Here is a 20,000-nt window from a genome sequence, read left to right on the forward strand (position 1 = left end):
GAGCGAGTCGCGAATCCGCTTTGTGGGATTGGAGCCGATGTAAGACTGGTAGGGCATCCGAGGACCAACGCCCAGTATTTTAATTTGTTGTCCGATAAGCCGTTGAGCGCAGCTGTTGTGGCAGCTCCTATCCTGAAGGAGGTATGGAGTAGCATCCGGAAAACCAGGATTTGACTAGAATGTTTTTAAGAGTGTCTGAATCTGTGGTGAGTGATGGGTAGCCCTTCGCCTGACACTAAGAGCTGGCTAGTAGATCTAAGCTTGAGCTGACCGGTATGACATGTAGTGAGATAGGTATTGAAAGGCTGGAAGATCTGAGGCGGAGTTAAAAATGAATATGGAGGTCCTTTCGAACTGATCGGTTTTACTCTGTTTGATGGTAAATCGAATGGTGGGTCTTGGTCTAGCTGTTCTAGATTCATGCACGAAAGTGGACATCGGGAATGAAGAGAGACGAAGGGCATGTAAACTCGCTTATATCTCAGCAGCCCAAAAAAAGGCCAGTATAAAACATAACGGAGATGGTGAAATCGGAATGTGGGTGATGCGAACCCTTTGGGCGAAGGGTAGCGAGGCAGGTGGAGAATGCTTTGAGGTAATGGGAAGGCGGAGTCTTGGGGACTGGCTGTTGCCTACGGATACCTTTGATTAATGGGAAGACTATCCTGGTGTCAGAGAAGGAAGGGCATTCGGAGTCGGGAGGAGTTTGTAGACGAAATGAATGCCAGCTAGGTAGACTCTAATGGAAGAGACTTTGATCCCGAGTGAAGTGTGGGCGTAGGTGATAAATGATGATATGGTGACTGCATCGAAACTGGGAAATGGTAGTGAGTGCTTTGCATGGAATCCACGCACCCATCAAGCAGTCCAGTAGGACTGCATGGTCCTGCGCGAGGGGCTTGAGGGCTAGGTCGGCCGTGGATGGGCTGAAGATAGCTGAGGGTGGTTTATAGGAAGATGGTCTCCCGGGGTGCTGGGGAGTGGGAGTAGGGTACCGGTCCGCCTCTGGAGCCAAGTTTGAATCTCTGACGAGATGAGGGTTCCTGGTGATCGCTGTGACGGTGGTGGTGGAATGCTGCAGCTGCGAGGAGGCGTGGCAGGGCCCAGCGCTGTGGCTAAAGAATAGTTTTGCGCCGAACGGACGTCGTGGTCCGGGCACCGGCTGAGTGCTGATGATGACCCGCTGCGGAGGGCTGGTCTAGCAGAGCCGGGGAAGAGATGGGATGGGAGAAAAGGGGAGGAGGGAAGCCGCTGACGCTGACCGAAGTGGAGCAACCTGTGACAGGGTCGCGGAAGTGGGACGTGGGAGGAAGAGAGGGTTAGGGGGGAATAGCGACGCTGTCACTATCGGGTGCCGGGCTGAGACCAGGTGCTCGCTAACCAGAAGAGAGATGGGGAGCTAGCGAGGTGAATCTTCTAACTGACGCTTTGGTGAGTTGAGTCGCAGTTCAGACGGGCTCCCCGGAATGGAAAAGGGAGGGGAAAAGGGGAGGGAGGGAGCAGTCGTCGGAACGACTGGAGGTGGGGCAGCCCTGGACCGAGTCCTGGCTAGGGAGGTGGGATGGGGAGGGAAAGAAGGGGTGGGGAGAGCGACGCTTGTCGCTACCGGGCCGCCTGGAGAAGTGGGGTTGGACCCGGAAATACGGCGTAGATGCGGCGGAATGGGCCTGAGCCGGTGGACGGGCAGTGGCTGTGGCTGAAGCAGCGGAATGATACGCTCTGAAGCGGTGGTGGTGCCGGAAGGTTCTTTGTCGGGCGCGCCTGGTCGGGCGGGGTGGCTGGTGGTGTGTGCTTCATCCAGCTGAATGGGCTTACGGAAGGAACCGAAGGCTGGGATGCCAGAAAGAGCAGCTTGCTTCCTGGTCTGGGGGAGGAAACAAAGCGAGGGAGCGGGAAGGCGAAAAGGACCGGGCTATCCGACGCGCTAAAAGGCGGAGGAGATGGAACTTCCTATCCGGACTTCCACGGAACGCCTTGCCGCGGAATGGAGAGTGCTGCGGATGCGAGCCACTGTCCAGTGGGTAGGGTCATCGCTTGCTGGCGCTGGGTCCTGGTGCTGCCGCGAGCTGAGGCTGCTGAGCGGGAAATACCGACCCCGCACGGGGCAGGAGAGGAGCACCTTCTGGCGAATTTGTGTGTCCTGGGTTCCCTACGCTTGGCTGGGCGAGGGGGAACTAAAAGGATTATTTTTGCCCAGCGAGGGCCCTGGGTGGGTGGGTGTTGGCGGACGGTTGTCCTCCAGATCGCTGGAAGAGGCGCTTGATTTCCAGTTCCATGTTTTGTCTTTAGCGTATTCTCGCGAAACGCCGGAGCTGCAGGACGGATGGAAAAGGAGGTCGGCTTAAATATGGGCCTACCCTCGCGGGCGCAGTGGGTGAGTTAATTGCTGTCAATCATCCCGAAGGCTCCTCCCGAACTTTGTTTAGAAAACATCATTAAGCACGACAGTTTTGGGAAACAGTCAGAACTTTACATGTTGGTTAGTTGAACGATGCATCCTGTTAGTAAAAGCTAATCTCCGAAGTTGTACGGGAAACGCCCCCAGATCAGTTTGTAGGCCATTAGCAATCTGTTTATTTTATTTTATGAAGCCTACACAGTATATCACATGCCACATTCTCACTTTCAATAGACAGATGCACAGCCATTGGTCAAGTATTGAGTATAAAGCAATTAAGATAGTACTTCATACTATCATAAAAATTCGTTAAACGAATAGCATTTTGCAACTTGACAAAACACTGGATTAAATATCGTGAGGCACAGGAGAAAACTTGTACATCCATTGGCCCGTGGGGAGATCACATGCCAGTTGCCTCTCCCTTCAGTATGACTTGTTGGCTGTGAGCTTGTTTAAGCCAAAAAAAAACTATTGCAGATATCAATGCGTCTTTTGTTCATGGGTTTGGCCTCACAGCAGAGGCTTAGACAACTATGACCCACGTTTTGGTTTCATAATTTGCACTACTTATTGACTGCAATGTAGTCAATTGACTGCTTGACAGGTTATTTTTATTTTTCTGTACAATACACAAATACATTTGCTTTATGCCGCAGAATTATGCACTTGGATAGCCTATAGAACGGGCACATTTTACCAGCAAACAATGTTTAATGCATTAACTCAAGACGTCAAACATTTTCTAAACAATACAAACAGAAAGCGATGCAGCAGGCAGCAAATGTAGAAGAGTCATGTCCAGTGGAAGAACAAAATGCTGAATGAAGCCCAAATTTATGAAGGCATATCTGGCAAGTTGTTATTTTTTGAAGACGTAAATGGTTGGGCTATAGGCCTAGTTTGCAAGAAGGAGACATAAAGCGTGAGCATGCCACACTATCCACAGCTGTGGTGTGGGGTAGGAGGATTACTGTTAGCGCAGGATTTATATAAAATTCTTCAACAGAAGGCCTGCCCCCTGAATGCAGGCTTGTGGTTTGCGCAGCCTACAGTAAGTAGGTCTAGTGAGTTAGGAGTCCTCTAGACTTCTTTTCAGCTATCTCAGAGGTGGAAAGTTGTCGTTAAGTTGGGGCAGGGCCGGGTTAACAATTCATAGACCCTTGGGAACAAATGTCTGATGGCCTCCCTGCCCCCCAGCCAACGTGGAATCGGGCGGTCAGTTAATAGGCCTATCGTGAAGATTTGTATTGCCATTTAAGGCACGAGCGCATCTGTGAGGCCAAGCCTCACCAAGTAGCCCGTTTGTTTACAACTAACATTACATTTAATTAAACTGCTTATAGGCTATGCCGAAATAGTTTCAACATTTTGAATATCAGTGTCAGGTGAATTAAGAAATGCCTTATGGCTGAAAGCTGCTTGGGATCCCCCCTGTCAAGCAATAACCATACAAAAAGTTAAAAACAGATGACATGATGCGCATCACTGACATAATGCGCAAATAATATAGCCTAGATATTCCAATATATTCGAATACATGTGTTTATTTTAGAGGGGATATTCGAACGTCATTTTTGAGCAATTTTGACAGCCCTAGTCCACTGTAGGCTACGCCAATCGTCTATTAACACCTTCCACTAACCCCGGTGAGTGGGGGTCGCTATAATGCGTGTGAAATAGCACCATTGAGTAGCCTATGCGAAATAGCCTTAAAATCGTTCCGGTGTTGTGTACCTTCTGGTTTCTCCACCTACTGGTTTCCTTGCGCGTGCATGCGCTGCAGCAGTTGTCAGACATTCACAAGGATTAAAGTTTTCCGTCATACGACGGATTTCCGTCAATTTGATTTTAGAAATGTGATATTTGAGATCGATGCAGATCCGATGAAAAAAAAAAATAGGAGGGGGGGGGACTATCACCTTTTCTTTTCCTTTTTTAAGGCAACTACAAATATTAGGTTGGATGAATTAATGTGTGTGATGGTAAATGTTTAAAGACCTAATAGTGTTCTTGAGAACTTTCTGTGTCTCAATCAGTGACCGCTCAAGAATCAGCCGTCAGCCATGAGTTTCACTTTGTTTATGTTGTAGCTACACGCTTGTCTCATTGGCCTGGGGCGTTTGCTTAAAAAAAGAACACGATGGAGGACTAATAACGGTCCAAAAGTTGGATTATAGTGACACAATCGATACAGCTGATGAGGTTGGCCAATCCTTTAACTTTTTGGATATGATATTGTGAGCTCTATGTGCGAATTCGAAAAGAAGCGAGGGCTGTGTTCTTTCCGTGCATCAATGAAGACAATTTCTTACTATCGCCAACTCTTTGTCAGGGGGAGGTCATTAATTTTGGGTGTCACCTATGACTTGAACAGATAGCCTGCTATGCCACCCAATGTAGGCTACTATTATTGTTACAGTTTTTAATCAATGCAACTAATATTATGTACAGCCAATAATATAAATCGTGAGCCTATGCAATTTATTATCCCGTCTGTTATGACATGTACAACAATGTTTTTCACAATTTGCTCGAAGGTTTTGACTGAGCGTGTTAACATAAAATAATAATAATATTGTCATCATCCTAACTGTTTAGTAAGGGGGTCAGTCGTGTTTGTGACGCACAGACAGCCTTGTGGCCTATTTTGCTTAGGCCTCACTTTTAATGACAGTAGGTTGTGAGTGTATGTTGACAAAAAATAAACCATGCAATTAAAATAGTCAACTTAAAACTTTGCTATAAAATATGATTAATTTATAGCACAAAACCATAACCAGTAGGCCTACCAGAACCTCGCATATTAGCGTCATTTGTGTGTGTCTATTTGGCAAGGCCACTATGCGTACACAATGCGTTGTTGCTAAAGGAAGGCAGGTGTCAAAAGTTAAAAAATAAATGGAGATGGGCGGCTGTTGGAAATGGGGGAGAACTAACAAGCCATGGTGTAAAGAAATTAAAGTGCCAGGGGTTTGCTTTTGCGCAGTTTGCTGCAAGAAAATTGTTTATGAATGCAATAGAAAAACGTTTTAGTACGCCACCAATCAGCAGACCGCCATAAGATTAACGTTCGTGCATTTCAGGACATCTTCCCCACCTGGTGCAACTAGCCACCACAACAGCTACGTTTATGACCGTTTTTACGTTTAGAAAGTAGGCTACGATGTTCTTTCATAGCTTAACACCCACCTGTCCCTCACCATATCGCAACCTCTTGTCAACCATATACAATCTGTTGCTGAAGACAAAAGCGCCCTCTCCAGATTGTCATTATCAAATGTGCAGACCACCTGCATGAGCACACACAGTATTGCTGCTCATTGGAAAACTGTTGTCTGTAAAACTCAAAATTACCATGTTTTCATTAAATGCGGATGAGGCAACAAATGGAAATATGATCAATATCTAGAATGTTCGGATTCGTTACTTTGATGAGGAAATTGGAAGTCTTGCAAACTTGATTTTATAGATTTGTGTTGAATTGCATATTAACAATAAACAAATCTCCCCTTTAAACACTTTTTGCCTGAAGTAATTAAATAAGAGTGTAAGTTAAAGCCTTTCTACAATATTGCTGCAGTAGAAAAGAACAGCAATGGCCAGGGATGGCACTAAAATATATTTTTGTTCATCAGGAAAACTCAATCTCAATCAAGAACACTCTCAATTCGCCTTATTCACATGGTGGCCATTGGCGGCTAAAACGAGGCTACAGGGTACACAACCCATAGGATTGTTATGTTCTATGCATTCACCTGTAGGTGGCATTAATTATATAGTAAGTGTACCCTGTAGCCTCGTTTTGGTTTAAACAATGGGCCGCGGTGAATAAGGCTTAATACTCCCTTTATTTTGCTGTTTGCGTCTTTTTGTACATTAAAAACCAATAGGTCGCGACCACAAAAGGGGTGCTATCTCTATAGGTAGATATGAACAACGTATGACTTATGGCCTGAAAAAAGTTCAGTCAATCGATTTTTTTTCACTTTAATTCCTGCATTCACAAACAAGTTGTTTTAGGCGGTTTGAAGTCGCTTTTCATACGCCATGACATTACAGCCACTCAGACAAAAGACATGTAAAAAATATATGTTTTGAAAACTAGCATTAAACTGGATTCGATCCCCAAAAAAAGCAACACACACGCTGACTCTCTCCATCCTGATTCCTACTCTTTGAGCCAACTAATATGTTACGCGAATCAATTAACTATTGTAGGCTACCATTAATTAATAATGTAGGCAACACCCAGGTAACATGTTGTCCAGGCTATCTGAAACAAGGGGTTGCCTCTCATCTACAACAACTGGTTACGTTGGGCTGCTACAGTCGTCAGTGCACTGTGCACAGTAGGCCTATGCTACTCTTTGTGGTTGATCAACTAAAAATAAAAGATGTATTTGGTGATGACGTTATTGTAGGCCTAGTAGAACTAAATTCTGAGAAATTAAATGGTACGAGAAACGATCTACATAGCGCACCACATCGCGATGTCTTCAAGGGTTGAATGAAGGGAGTTTGCAAAAATTAGTGTATTTTTCAAGTCAATAAACATTCTTAATTTTCGAATGTCTTTGTCAGGGAACATCTGACTTTTAAAAACCATAGGCCTGGTAGTCGCTCAGACAAGGAGTTATAAGATAAAGGCAATACCATTTGTGTCACCTAATGCAGTTCAGTGAATTAGCAAGATACCATCAGAAGGCAACAATCAGAAAGCACAGTCTTGGCGTGCTGTCTCCCCGCGCATAAAGCTGTCTGCATGTTGTAGGCTAGATTTGCGTGGAGTTCTTTCTATCTGCTTACTTTTTGTGAGTTACACGACCACCTAGGCTATGTTATAGACGTTCTATGAGGTACCAGTGTTTAGCTGTGTCACAAAACAATAAGCATTGTTAGACTACTTTTAAAATGATATTCAGGGCTATATACATTTTAAACATTCGGGGCTGAAGACCACAAAGCCTTTATGTTAATTCTTCAGGTGGGAAGTGTCAGGAATTTTCATCACGAGAGACGCTTCTCATTGGTGGTTAGTATATGAAGTAGGGAATTGACAGCAACATATCCAATCACATTATGAGAGATGCTGAATTTAACATAAACTGCGATGTTTGATTTTAAATGAATGTAAATTTAGCCGGGACTGTAAGCTGGCACACGTGGGTGCTTTCGATGTTTTCAGTGGGTGCCCGAGAGACGGAGCACCCACGGTATCGGGCGCCTATGACAAGCGTATCTCAAGCGGTTGCATCCATTACAAAACAAACATGCAATGTGAACGTCTGGGATTGGGAAGAGCACTAAATGCTCTACTGAATAAGCACGAAGTCAAACCTTTAAATGAAAAAAACACTCTTTAATAATCAAAAAATAAACCGCTAATGAAGTAAACTTGTGACCATCAAAATCGTTTATCGCCTGTAACTCCGTGATAACAGGACGTAACAGGAAGGCATTTGGCTGAGCAACGGAGGTTAATATGCTCTATATTTTGTCCAAATGATGTCTGTCTACCATCGTTGCACTCGGAGAAAACCAGAATGTTTAATTTGTCCCATGCTTTCTTCTCACGGCTGCAAACAGGATTCACTCGCAGTTAACCAAATATTTCTTTATTAGGGCAGGGCAGGCATATTTCTGGCTATTAAATTATTTCTAAACCAGTCTGCTAAAGTCTGTAGTGAAGTCTGTGTAGGGGTTTCCAGGCTCCATTTCTTTTCATCGAGACACCCTGCTCACTTGAGCCATCTACCGGTTGTTTGGGTTGTTGCAGCGTCACACTGGGAAAATACAAATTAAAGTCGCGTGATACTGTATGTGTGTATATGTGTGTTTGTGTGTGTGTGTGTGTGTATGTATGTGTGTGTGTGTGTGTGTGTGTGTGTGTGTGTGTGTTAGTCTTTAAGGTAGAGAACTGTTTAGTGTTGAACTGCAACCTGAAGTAGAACTGCATTGCCAAATGTGCTGATGGTTTAGGATTTCCTCTCCCCCCTCTCCTCTCCTCCTCCTCTCCTCTCCTCCCCTCTGTCACACTGTCCCTCTCTACCTCTCTTTCCATCTCTCCCCTCTCCTCTCCCCCTCTCCTCTCTCCCTCTCCTCTCTCCCTCTCCTCTCCCTCTCCTCTCTCTCTCTCTCTCTTTTTATCTCTCTCCACATTTCTTTTCTGAGTGATTCTCTCTCTCCCTTGTGTTTCTACAGAGTGCCTATGTTGATAGTTTGGAAGGAGACAGTCCCTTTGCCAAGAAACAGGTCTTTACACGCCACAGGGTGACCTTAACACTGCACATGACCCCAGCGTGACCCTAACACTGCACATGACACAGGTTGTCCCTGGGGTGACCTTGACCTTAACCTTTACACATCATCACCCAGAGCATCCATTGCCTTGCTAGCCCTGCTCTCTTCTCTTCTCTCTCCTCCCTCCCTCTCTCTCCTCTCCTCTTTTCCTTCTCTCTCTCCTTTCTTCTTTTTCCTCTCCTTCTCTCTCTCTCTCCCTCCCTCTCTCTCCTCTCCTCTCTCCTTCTCTCTCTCTCTCCCTCCCTCTCTCTCCTCTCCTCTCTCTCTCTCTCTCCCTCCCCTCTCTCCTCTCCTCTCTCCTCTCTCTCTCTCCCTCCCTCTCTCTCCTCTCCTCTTCTCCTTCTCTCTCTCCTCTCTTCTTTCTCCTCTCATCTCCCCACTTTTTGTTCGGTTTGGCAGCCTGACTGACACCAGTAACCATGACAACATGCAGCACTGCACCATGCTGACACCAGTAACCATGACAACGTGCAGCACTGCACCATGCTGAGACCAGTAACCATGACAACGTGCAGCACTGCACCATGCTGACACCACACTGACAGCACCCCCTGGTGGATATACCCCTCTACACCCCACTCCTCTACACCCCACTCCTCTCATAGTTGTGCTTGGGTTCGTCCCTAACCTGATAAGATTCTCCAATGTAGCCTAACCCGAGAAGGTTCTCTATCGCCCCCTAATGTGATGAGGTTCTCTAATATCCCCTAATGTGATGAGGTTAGGGTTAGGGTCTAATATCCTTTTAAGGCAAGACATGGCCGATGAAAACATCGTTTTTCCTGCACTGGCCAATTTGGGCTAGTTTTCTACCTTAGCATGTATTCTTTCTGGCCAATTTGGGCTAGTTTTCTACCTTAGCATGTATTCTTTCACACTACTACAACAGAAGAGTCCGATCTACAGGTGTTTATTTCATTACATTTTGTCTACTCGTGCCTGGATATTTCACCAAAAGTTACATGCACTACCGCGACTGTGATCAAAACACTAGGCTGAGATCTGAATCTCATTTGCTGTTTCATGGCTGCCATGTTTCATGGCTGCTTTCTCAAAATGAGTTTCATCCCACTCTGAGAACGGAATGTCCACTTCAGAAGCACTTACCCCAAACTTTCCAGCCCTATACCTTTCCAAAGGGACAATATTTAGAAAGCCTTTCCAAAGGGACAATATTTAGAAGGCCTTTCCAAAGGGACATTTTTGCCCTTCAACAGACCCCCCACCCCCGCCCGGACAATTATCCCACCCATAGTGTTCTATTGTACTACCCTATCCCATCCATAGTGTTCTACTGCACCCTATCCCACCCATAGTGTTCTATTGTACTACCCTATCCCATCCATAGTGTTCTACTGCACCCTATCCCACCCATAGTGTTCTGCTGCACTACCCTATCCCACCCATAGTGTTCTACTGCACTACCCTATCCCATCCATAGTGTTCTATTGCACTACCCTATCCCACCCACAGTGTTCTATTGCACTACCCTATCCCACCCATAGTGTTCTACTGCACTACCCTATCCCACCCATAGTGTTCTATTGTACTACCCTATCCCATCCATAGTGTTCTACTGCACCTTATCCCACCCATAGTGTTCTATTTATTTACAAATGTACATACTGTATTTACACTTATACATAGCCATATTCTACTGCTCTTCATCCTGCACATACACTTATTCTTAATACTATTATAATGTTACTGTTTCTGCACTACAATGGTACTGTTACCACACTGCACATAGTTGTACATACTGTACATATCTGTTTATATGGTTTATACTAAATATTCATATTTATTCAGTTTTTCTTATAATATATTCTCTTAATACACTGCATATATCTATATTATTCTTACTAGTCTTATACTGTTACTGCCACTACATATATCTGTACATGTTCATACATTGCTCATTACATAGCCATATTTATTCTGCTCTTATAAGGTAACTGCTAATACACTGCACATATTTATATTTATTTTATATTACTGTAAACCACCTTCTGTAAACCAACTGTATACTACAGTCTAAACTGCACTATATTTCTTGTCCTGTCTATGCACCACCTGTCTATACTTTGTATATCACATTGCACTTTTCTGCTTTTTTGCACTTTGTTGCACTGCATTTCGTCGTCTTTGTACTTGTGCTCTGCACAATGACAATAAAGTTGAATCTAAAAATCTTAAAGATAGATAGATAGATAGATAGATAGATACTTGATTCATCCTGAGGGAAATTTTAGACCTTGGCACTGATGCACTGAGCACGGATGTTTGCGCTAATGCTGTTTGCATAATCAGCCCCCTGCTTGCTTTTTTTCACCATACACTGATTCATGCCAGCTTGGGTAATGGCTAAACATTGCGCACACGCGCGGACACACACACACACACATACACATTTCCATTTCCATTGGAGTAGCTTGGGTTAAAGATGGGGTTCTCATCATGAATCAGGACCTCAGAGAGATTTAACTAGTCTCCACATGCAATCTCTAATCCCAATCTCAGACCTAATCTCTAACCCCAATCTCACACCCAATCTCCATACCCAATCTCACACCCAATCTCTATACCCAATCTCTAATCCCAATCTCCATACCCAATCTCCACACCCAGGCTCCACACCCAATCTCACACCCAGGCTCTAGTCTATTGCTATTCCAGTCTATTATCCCAGTCTCTATTGATCGCCTTGGCACCGATTCTTGCACTAGCGTGGCGCTGATGTTGGCATCACCTTCGCACTGACTCAGCACTGCCATTGTCACTGACTCTATTGATGACATTGGCACTGATGTTGGCATTGATATTAGCATTGCCTTGGTGCTACTGTTAGCTGACATTGGCACTGATGTTGGCATTGATATTAGCATTGCCTTGGCACTAATGTTAGAGCTGACATTGGCACTGATGTTGGCATTGATATTAGCATTGCCTTGGTGACTGGCGCTGATGTTGGCATTGATATTAGCATTGCCTTGGTGCTAATGTTAAAGCTGACATTGGCACTGATGTTGGCATTGATATTAGCATTGCCTTGGTGCTAATGTTAAAGCTGACATTGGCACTGATGTCGGCATTGATATTAGCATTGCCTTGGTGACTGGCGCTGACGTTGGCATTGATATTAGCATTGCCTTGGTGACTGGCGCTGATGTTGGCATTGATATTAGCATTGCCTTGGTGCTAATGTTAAAGCTGACATTGGCGCTGATGTTGGCATTGATATTAGCATTGCCTTGGTGCTAATGTTAGCTGACATTGGCGCTGATGTTGGCATTGATATTAGCATTGCCTTGGTGCTAATGTTGGCGCTAATGTTTGGGCTGATGGCACTGATGTTTGCACTGATGATGTCATGATGTTTGCATTTCCCTGCTCAGTCCCCTGCTTGCTCTCTCTCACCACACACTCATTCATGTGTGGAATGCATTCTATTTGTGTGTGTGTGTGTGTGTGTGTCCAGCCTCTGATGAAGCAGGATAGCTTGGACACGTATAACGAGCGCGACCCCTTTAAGAACGACGACACGCGGGACGAGGATGAGGAGGCAGAAGATGCTGAGGGCTCTCTGGAGACGGAGGTGGACCCCCTTGATCGTGACATCATCCAGCGCCGTGATGTCATCATCCAGCCCCCCCCCATGCCCCCTCCTCTGCGCCCCCCCTCAGAGAGAGTGACCTTGCCCAGGGGTCTGCCCTGGGCCCCCAAGGTCAGGTGTGTGTGTGTGTGTGTTTAAGTGTTTGTGTGTGTGTAGAGAGAGTGACCTTGCCCAGGGGTCTGCCCTGGGCCCCCAAGGTCAGGTGTGTATGTGTGTGTTTAAAGGAGAATTCCGGTGTGATATTGACCTAAAGTGTATTGAAACATGATACCGAGTGTGAACGTATGTCTCATAGCCCATCTCGGCTTGTCCCCTGCACTCAAAAATCTGGCTAGTTAGCCGGGATGCTACCAACAGTTTTTTCAATAGTGCTGCTTGCATCGGGCTAGCCATGCAAATAAATCACTGTTTTACACCCATTTATGAGGCTCAATGTATCTCCACACTTCATTGGTAGACTTCCCCGAGGGCCCTGACATTTAAAACGAGACATTGAGAACTTGAAAAAAAGCACTGGTAGTTTACTTATAAGGCGATTTATACAGACAGTATCTTCTCCAAGTTTAAGCGTTTGCAGCCATCTTGAATTTAGTCACGATAAAGTCGAAAGTAACGAAAGAAGAATGAACAGGTATGATAAGGGATCAGATTCCAAAAATAATTCAGTGGAAATGCATGGATTCCAGTTTCTTCCAGTAGCAGCAACTGGAATCCATGCATTTCCAATGAATTATTTTTGACACTAATTGACACTACAATTATTTTTAACACTACTACCTCGTAAGTCTACCAATGAAGTGTGGAGATACATTGAGCCTCGTAAATGGGTGTAAAACAGTGATTTATTTGCATGGCTAGCCCGATGCTGAAGCACCACTATTGAAAAAGCTGTTAGTAGCATCGGCTAACTAGCGCCAGATTTGTGCAGGGGACAAGCCGAGATGGGCTATGAGACATACGTTCACACTCTGTATCATGTTTCAATACACCTTAGGGCAATATCACACCGGAATTCTCCTTTAAGTGTTTGTGTGTGTGTGTGTTTATGTGTGTGTTCACATGTGTGTGTGTGTCCATCCTCATTCCTCTTGTGAATCCACAGGGAGAGGGATATTGAGCATTTCCTGGAGATGAGCAGGAACAAATTCATTGGCTTCACTCTGGGAAGGTGAGTATGCATGTGTGTGTGTGTGTAAGTGTGTGTGTGTGTGTGTGTGTGTGTGTGTGTGTGTGTATTTGGTAGTTAGTCTGTCTGGAAAGGCGGTGTCTGCAGGTGTAGCATTGGCCAAGGGTTAGGTTAAGGTTAGGGTTAGGTTAGGCCAATGTTAGTTACCTACACTGAGTGACCGTTGCTTCACCTGCAGTGGATACTGCACTTGTTTATGGTCCTCTTGCCCTCAACATCGCGCTGGATGGGACATTCTACCAGAAACGTACATTTCCTGTCCTGGGTTTGTTTCAATGAATGAAACTTGTATAATCCAAAAATGTCGTAAACTGACTAAATGATTGATTTTCTAGGAGTTGTTTCGTAAAAGGATATGTAATTCTTCAGGCTTTCAGGTGTGTTTTTTCTTTATTAAAAACACTTTTGAAAATTACAAAGCCTGAAAAATGGGCTGTCCCCAGACAAATCTGAGCTACATTTTTCACAGTTTTGTTATGATAAAGACTGATGTTTCAAAAATAATAGTACACTATGCAGGTGTAGGTATTAGTTATTTTCAAAAATGCATTTTATTCAAGAATAAAAAAATCCTGAGATGGCGCAATAGATGTTCCTCATAGTTAGGGTTAGGGATGCTTTACGTTTCCTCATAGTTTAAGATTGCCTCCATATGACTCAGTGTTCAAAAGAAATAAAATTCCAAGATTTTTTAAGTGAAAATGTATTTTCTGGTAGAACATCCATGATATAAAAGGCAGCGGTGCATTTAGTTAGCACTAGCTAATTTAGTTAACGGTGCATTAAGTTAGCACTAGCTAATATGAAATGAAAAATGTTAATGTTAATACCTTGGAGAATGTAAAAGGAATTGAAAGTAAAATCAAGTCATCTTTTTACCATGTTGCCAGGGATGGGCAGCAATTAATTGAAACACTTTAAGCGAAAACTATCATTAACTTGTTCAGAAAATCGAAATAGTCTGGCGAGATGGAGCCACAGGTTGGCACATTTCCCGGGATGGACCTGCTGCGTCTTCATCCATTGTTTCGTCCATGGTTTCATCTCTTATCTAAATCTGACCATAGAGTTGACTTTGGCGGAAAGCTGAAGGTGATTGCTGATAGGCTATCCCAATCAGTGGCGCTTGCACAATCCAATCACGTTTGAGAGGGAAACAACAAATTGAGGGTTTCCGAGGTTTTTCTTTTTTCCTTTTTTTAGAAGAAGTAACGGGTACTCACGGTTATGGGTAGAAATGTAGTGGAGTAAAAAGTACAATATTTGCCCCTCAAATGTACTTGAGTAAAGTCATGAGTACCCCCCAAAACTGATACTCAAGTAAAGTTCAGATCCCTCAAAATTGTACTCAAGTACTGTACTCAAGTAAATGTACTCCGGCTCTGGTTAGCACTAGCTAATTTAGTTAGCGGTGCATTTAGTTAGCACTAGCTCATTTAGTTAGCGGTGCATATAGTTAGCACTAGCTAATTTAGTTAGTGGTGCATTGAGTTAGCACTAGCTCTCACCATCCTCACATTGGAGCTGAGAGAATTATTGATGTTTAGCTTCTCCTATAGGATGGCAGTCTCCAGGGAAACACTCTCTCACCAGGATGTTCTGGATGCACAATCTGCCTACAGTACAGTGAACAAGTTCAGGAAATGATACAACAATGACATAGGTGTAGGACCACGCAATAGTCCCATGGTAGAGAGTGTTTCCATGGAGACCGCCATCCTGTAGTAGGACCACGCCATAGTCCCATGGTAGAGAGAGTTTCCATGGAGACCGCCATCATGTAGGAGGACCACGCCATAGTCCCATGGTAGAGAGTGTTTCCATGGAGACCGCCATCCTGTAGGAGGACCACACCATAGTCTTGGGAGTGCTCATGCTGTGCCTCCCGTTTACGTCCAGGGAATCATTCATTACTGATGGGGACGCCCATTAGTGATTTTCAGAGTTCTGTACCTGATGGCCATTAACACTTTGATTGCCAAAAACGCAATATTGCGTCTAAATTACGAAAATAGACACTCTAACACACCTTATGTGCGATTTTGAGAACTCTATGATGAATAGAACTGAAATAGATGACGATCGAAAACTCATGAAAACGCACAATCTGGACATTTTATCATAATTCTGCTTTTGATGGTTGCTGCTTTGGGTCTAATCTGTGACGCATGCACGTCAGGTCAAAACCAGGCCATTTATATTCGTGGGTTTATCATGTAAACAACGCCAGACAACGCTGAATGAGTCCACCTTTCTACTAAGACAAGATGACTCTGACCACGGAAATCAGGGGAGACCAGGATCACCACACAATCAGGGGAGACCACACGCCAGGTCAAAAACATTAGAAAGAATGACTGACCACCGTGCTGAGGAGGGAGTTCCATCTCCACCATGGGCCGGGCCGAGCGTAGTGGGTGATAGGCCGAGTCGCGCTTGCAAGAGGACGATAGCGACACAGACGTTACTAATCAAGAGGAGGTGGAATTATGGAGCCCGACAGCAGTAGAAATGTGGTATTATTGCTATAATGGTGGTTGTGTGAACAGAAAAAAATATATTTATCTTACAAGTCCTTTGACCCAGAAATGTAAGTGTCAAGAGTGACAGGCTCAAACAGCGCATATTTCATAAAAGAAGCTATATCTCCATTTCTAGAAAAAAAACTGGGATTTTGATAAAAACTAGCCATAGTATGCATGCGTCCATAGCTATATAACATAGAATACGCTGTGGCTCTACAAAAATCGTCAACAATGGTCTAGATTGCCGGCACTCTGGGCCAAAGCTTCCGAAAACAGCGCGGCATTCAAAGTGTTAACTTACAGTTTTTAAGAACATTCATTTGCGCTTGTAATAGCAGAGGCAGAAAGAAATAGACAAGCGACAATAAGATGACCTATGTACAAACAAGCTGATGCCTCTGTGTGTGTGTGTGTGTGTGTGTGTGTGTGTGTGTGTTGCAGTGACACTGAGACTCTGGTAGGACTCCCCAGGCCAATTCATGAGAGTGTAAAGACCCTCAAACAGGTGACAACACACACAACATCACAACACACTAGGGCTTTCACGACTAGTGATTTTTTTAGTAGTCGACTAGTTGTTCATAATAGTCGACGACTAGTTGTTAATTTATTTGTTTATTAAGTTGATGCGTTAGTTTACGTTAAGGAAGACGCAGAGGGTGGAGTTCTGGTGAATACTTAAAACTGTATTTTTGTAATGCTGAAAGAACATAACAATACAAAAATTCTATTCACATTGGTTAATATAAAACCAGCAAAAAAGCCGACCACAGCCTAAAGCATCGGTGTCAGCTGGAAGCTAGGTTGCATTGACCACGGAAGTAAACATAACCTAGCCAACTTAACAAACACGAGTTCAGCACATATTTTTCATTGTGTCTTTAGCTAAAGAATTAAACTGGAATCACCATAATCCACAGTGGCAACTTACAACAGTTAAAATAGTGTGGCCATTACCCATTAGTAAACATTAGCCTAGCGTTAGCTATTAGCCTATAGCGTACCTACATTAGTAAGCTAGTAAACATTAGCCTATAGCATACCTGCATTAGTAAGCTAAGCTAGTAAACATTAGCCTATAGCGTACCTGCATTAGTAATCTAGTAAACATTAGCCTAGCGTTAGCTATTAGCCTACAGCGTACCTGCATTACTCATCACTGTCTTAGTCCTACTCACTTCCACTCTGACATGTTTTTGGTTCACAATAAAAAAAAACGAAGGCATCGACATAGGAGAGATGGAGACTTGACCGCAGGCGGGTGACTGTGTCACCGCCAGGGAAAAAAACGCTCACTCGGCCTACTGGCTGGAACAGCCAGATCAGTTTCTCGATAACTTCGCTAGAGAGGGAAAACATTTTTGTAAATGACTAGTCTACTTCCACCTACAGCGCAGACTAATGGTTGTAATAGTCAACTAATCGACTAGTCACCTAGTTGGTAAAACCCCGACAACACACACTTAATGGTTCACAACACACACACCATAATAGTCAACATACAATCACAACACACACACGACTACAACACACCAGTCACCTACCACATACAACATCACAACACACACAATAAACCACCCACAACATCACACACACATTGGGTGTGTTCGGAAACGGTAAAGTTGCTGCCTTTTAAGACATCTACACTGGGGAGCACGGTTCAAAACCTAAAAAAACAAATTCTGCTGCCTTTTAAGATATCTTAGAACACACCATTTTCAGCATCGAGTGCACACACACCATCAACGCCTGAAACACTGTGAAATAAACAAACATATGGATGACACGGGTAATGGCACAATCTGTTTAAAATGTCATTTATGCGGGGATCTTATTTTGCACAGATTACAGATTAGAAATAAACAAACATCTGATTATGCCATAACCAGCGCCTGGTCTAGATATACACATTTACACCATCACAACACATTTAGTTTAACATCTAACGCCAACGTGAAAGTTAACAAAAGATTCTAGATACGCCATTTTTAAAAGATGCATTTAATCCAAAGTCATGTCTAGTGAGACACAAGGGGATCAGTAGGCAACTTGGAACACACACATTGTCTGCATAATCACTGGAAAGGAACACTGTGTATTTGTTATTTTATGTGTGTGTGTGTGTGTGTGGGTGGGTGTATGGTCTCCAGCATAAGTATGTTTCGATGGCAGAAGTCCAGATAAAGAGGGAGGAGGAGCTTCAGCAATGCCCCATGACCATGGTGAGTGACATCATCAAACATCTGTGAGCTCATTGGTCTGTATGACTGTCCTTCTAACTGTGAGTGTGTTGATTGGCCAGGGGGAAGAGGAAGTGGAAGAGACCCCAGCTGAGATCCTTTACCAGGGAATGTTGCCCAACCTCTCCCAGTATGTGGTGAGTACCTGCCCTAACCCTAACACACACACACACACACACACACACACACACACACTAACCCTGGCCTCTACCCCTAACCCAACCTCTCCCAGTATGTGGTGAGTACCTGCCCTAACCCTAACACAACACACACACACACACTAACCCTGGCCTCTACTCCTAACCCAACCTCTCCCAGTATGTGGTGAGTACCTGCCCTAACCCTAACACACACACACACACACACACACTAACCCTGGCCTCTACCCCTAACCCAACCTCTCCCAGTATGTGGTGAGTACCTGCCCCAACCCTAACACACACACACACACACACACACTAACCCTGGCCTCTACCCCTAACCCAACCTCTCCCAGTATGTGGTGAGTACCTGCCCCAACCCTAACACACACACACACACACTAACCCTGGCCTCTACTCCTAAATCCTCCAGTATGTGTATCTCTAAACCCCAACACACACACACACACACTAACCCCTGGCCTCTACCCCTAACCCAACTTTCCAAGTATGTGGTGAGTATCTGCCCCAACCTCTAAACTCACAACACACACACACACACACACACCCTGGCCCTGGCCTCCCTGCACCTAACTTTTTCTTCCAGTATGGTGAGTATCTGCCCCAACCCTAACACACACACACACACACACACTAACCCTGGCCTCTGCTCCTAACCCGTCCTCCCAGTATTGGTGAGTAAACACACACACACACACACACACACTAACCCTGGCCTCTACCCCTAACCCAACTTTTCTCCTAGTATGTGGTGAGTACCTGCCTAAACCCTTGGCCACACACACACACACACTAACCCTGGCACACACTAACCCAACCTCCCTAGTATGTGGCCTCGTTTTAACCTCCTGGCCTTCACCTTAACCTAATCTTCTTCCCTAGTATGTGGTGAGTATCTGCTCCCAACCCTAACACACACACACACACACACACACACTAACCCTGGCCTCTACCCCTAACCCAATTTCTTCCCTAGTATGTGGTGGGTATCTGCCCCAACCCTAACACACACACACACACACATTACACTTAACTAATCTTTACCTCCTTAACTCTATCCCTCTGAGATCTGTCCTCTCTAATTCCCCTTTTCTCTTTTTTCTCCCTTTCTGTTCTTTCTGCCCCCCTCATATGTATTCTATCCCCTTACCCTCACTCATGTATTCTCACTCACTACTATGTATTCTATCTCTCTCACTCACTATGTATTCTATCTCTCTCTCCCTCACTATGTATTCTATCTCTCTCACTCACTATGTATTCTATCTCTCTCTCACTCACTATGTATTCTATCTCTCTCTCTCTCCCTCACTATGTATTCTATCTCTCTCTCACTCACTATGTATTCTCTCTCTCTCCTCACTATGTATTCTATCTCTCTCACTCACTATGTATTCTATCTCTCTCTCACTCACACTATGTATTCTATCTCTCTCTCTCTCACTATGTATTCTATCTCTCTCTCTCACTATGTATTCTCTTTCTCTCCCTCACTATGTATTCTCTCTCTCTCCCTCACTATGTATTCTATCGCTCTCTCTATCTCTCTCACTATGTATTCTCTCTCTCTCACA

General features: G+C 44.4%; 1 protein-coding gene across 2 annotated transcripts in view; it reads left to right on the plus strand.

Moving 5' to 3' along the window:
- The window catches only part of strip2 (striatin interacting protein 2), a 57,043-nt gene that overhangs the window by 25,200 nt on the left and 11,843 nt on the right, over positions 1–20,000 (plus strand). The window contains exons 10-15 of one of the 2 annotated variants that reach the window (XM_048268347.1): positions 8,603–8,653; positions 12,180–12,430; positions 13,417–13,482; positions 16,467–16,530; positions 18,176–18,247; positions 18,328–18,402. In XM_048268347.1, the coding sequence (XP_048124304.1) occupies positions 8,603–8,653; positions 12,180–12,430; positions 13,417–13,482; positions 16,467–16,530; positions 18,176–18,247; positions 18,328–18,402 (579 nt within the window). The remainder of the gene's footprint in view (positions 1–8,602; positions 8,654–12,179; positions 12,431–13,416; positions 13,483–16,466; positions 16,531–18,175; positions 18,248–18,327; positions 18,403–20,000) is intronic. The other variant, XM_048268348.1, reaches the window with a different exon arrangement.

This window comes from Alosa alosa, chromosome 17 (assembly GCF_017589495.1).
Source record: "Alosa alosa isolate M-15738 ecotype Scorff River chromosome 17, AALO_Geno_1.1, whole genome shotgun sequence".
Taxonomy (NCBI): domain Eukaryota; kingdom Metazoa; phylum Chordata; class Actinopteri; order Clupeiformes; family Clupeidae; genus Alosa; species Alosa alosa.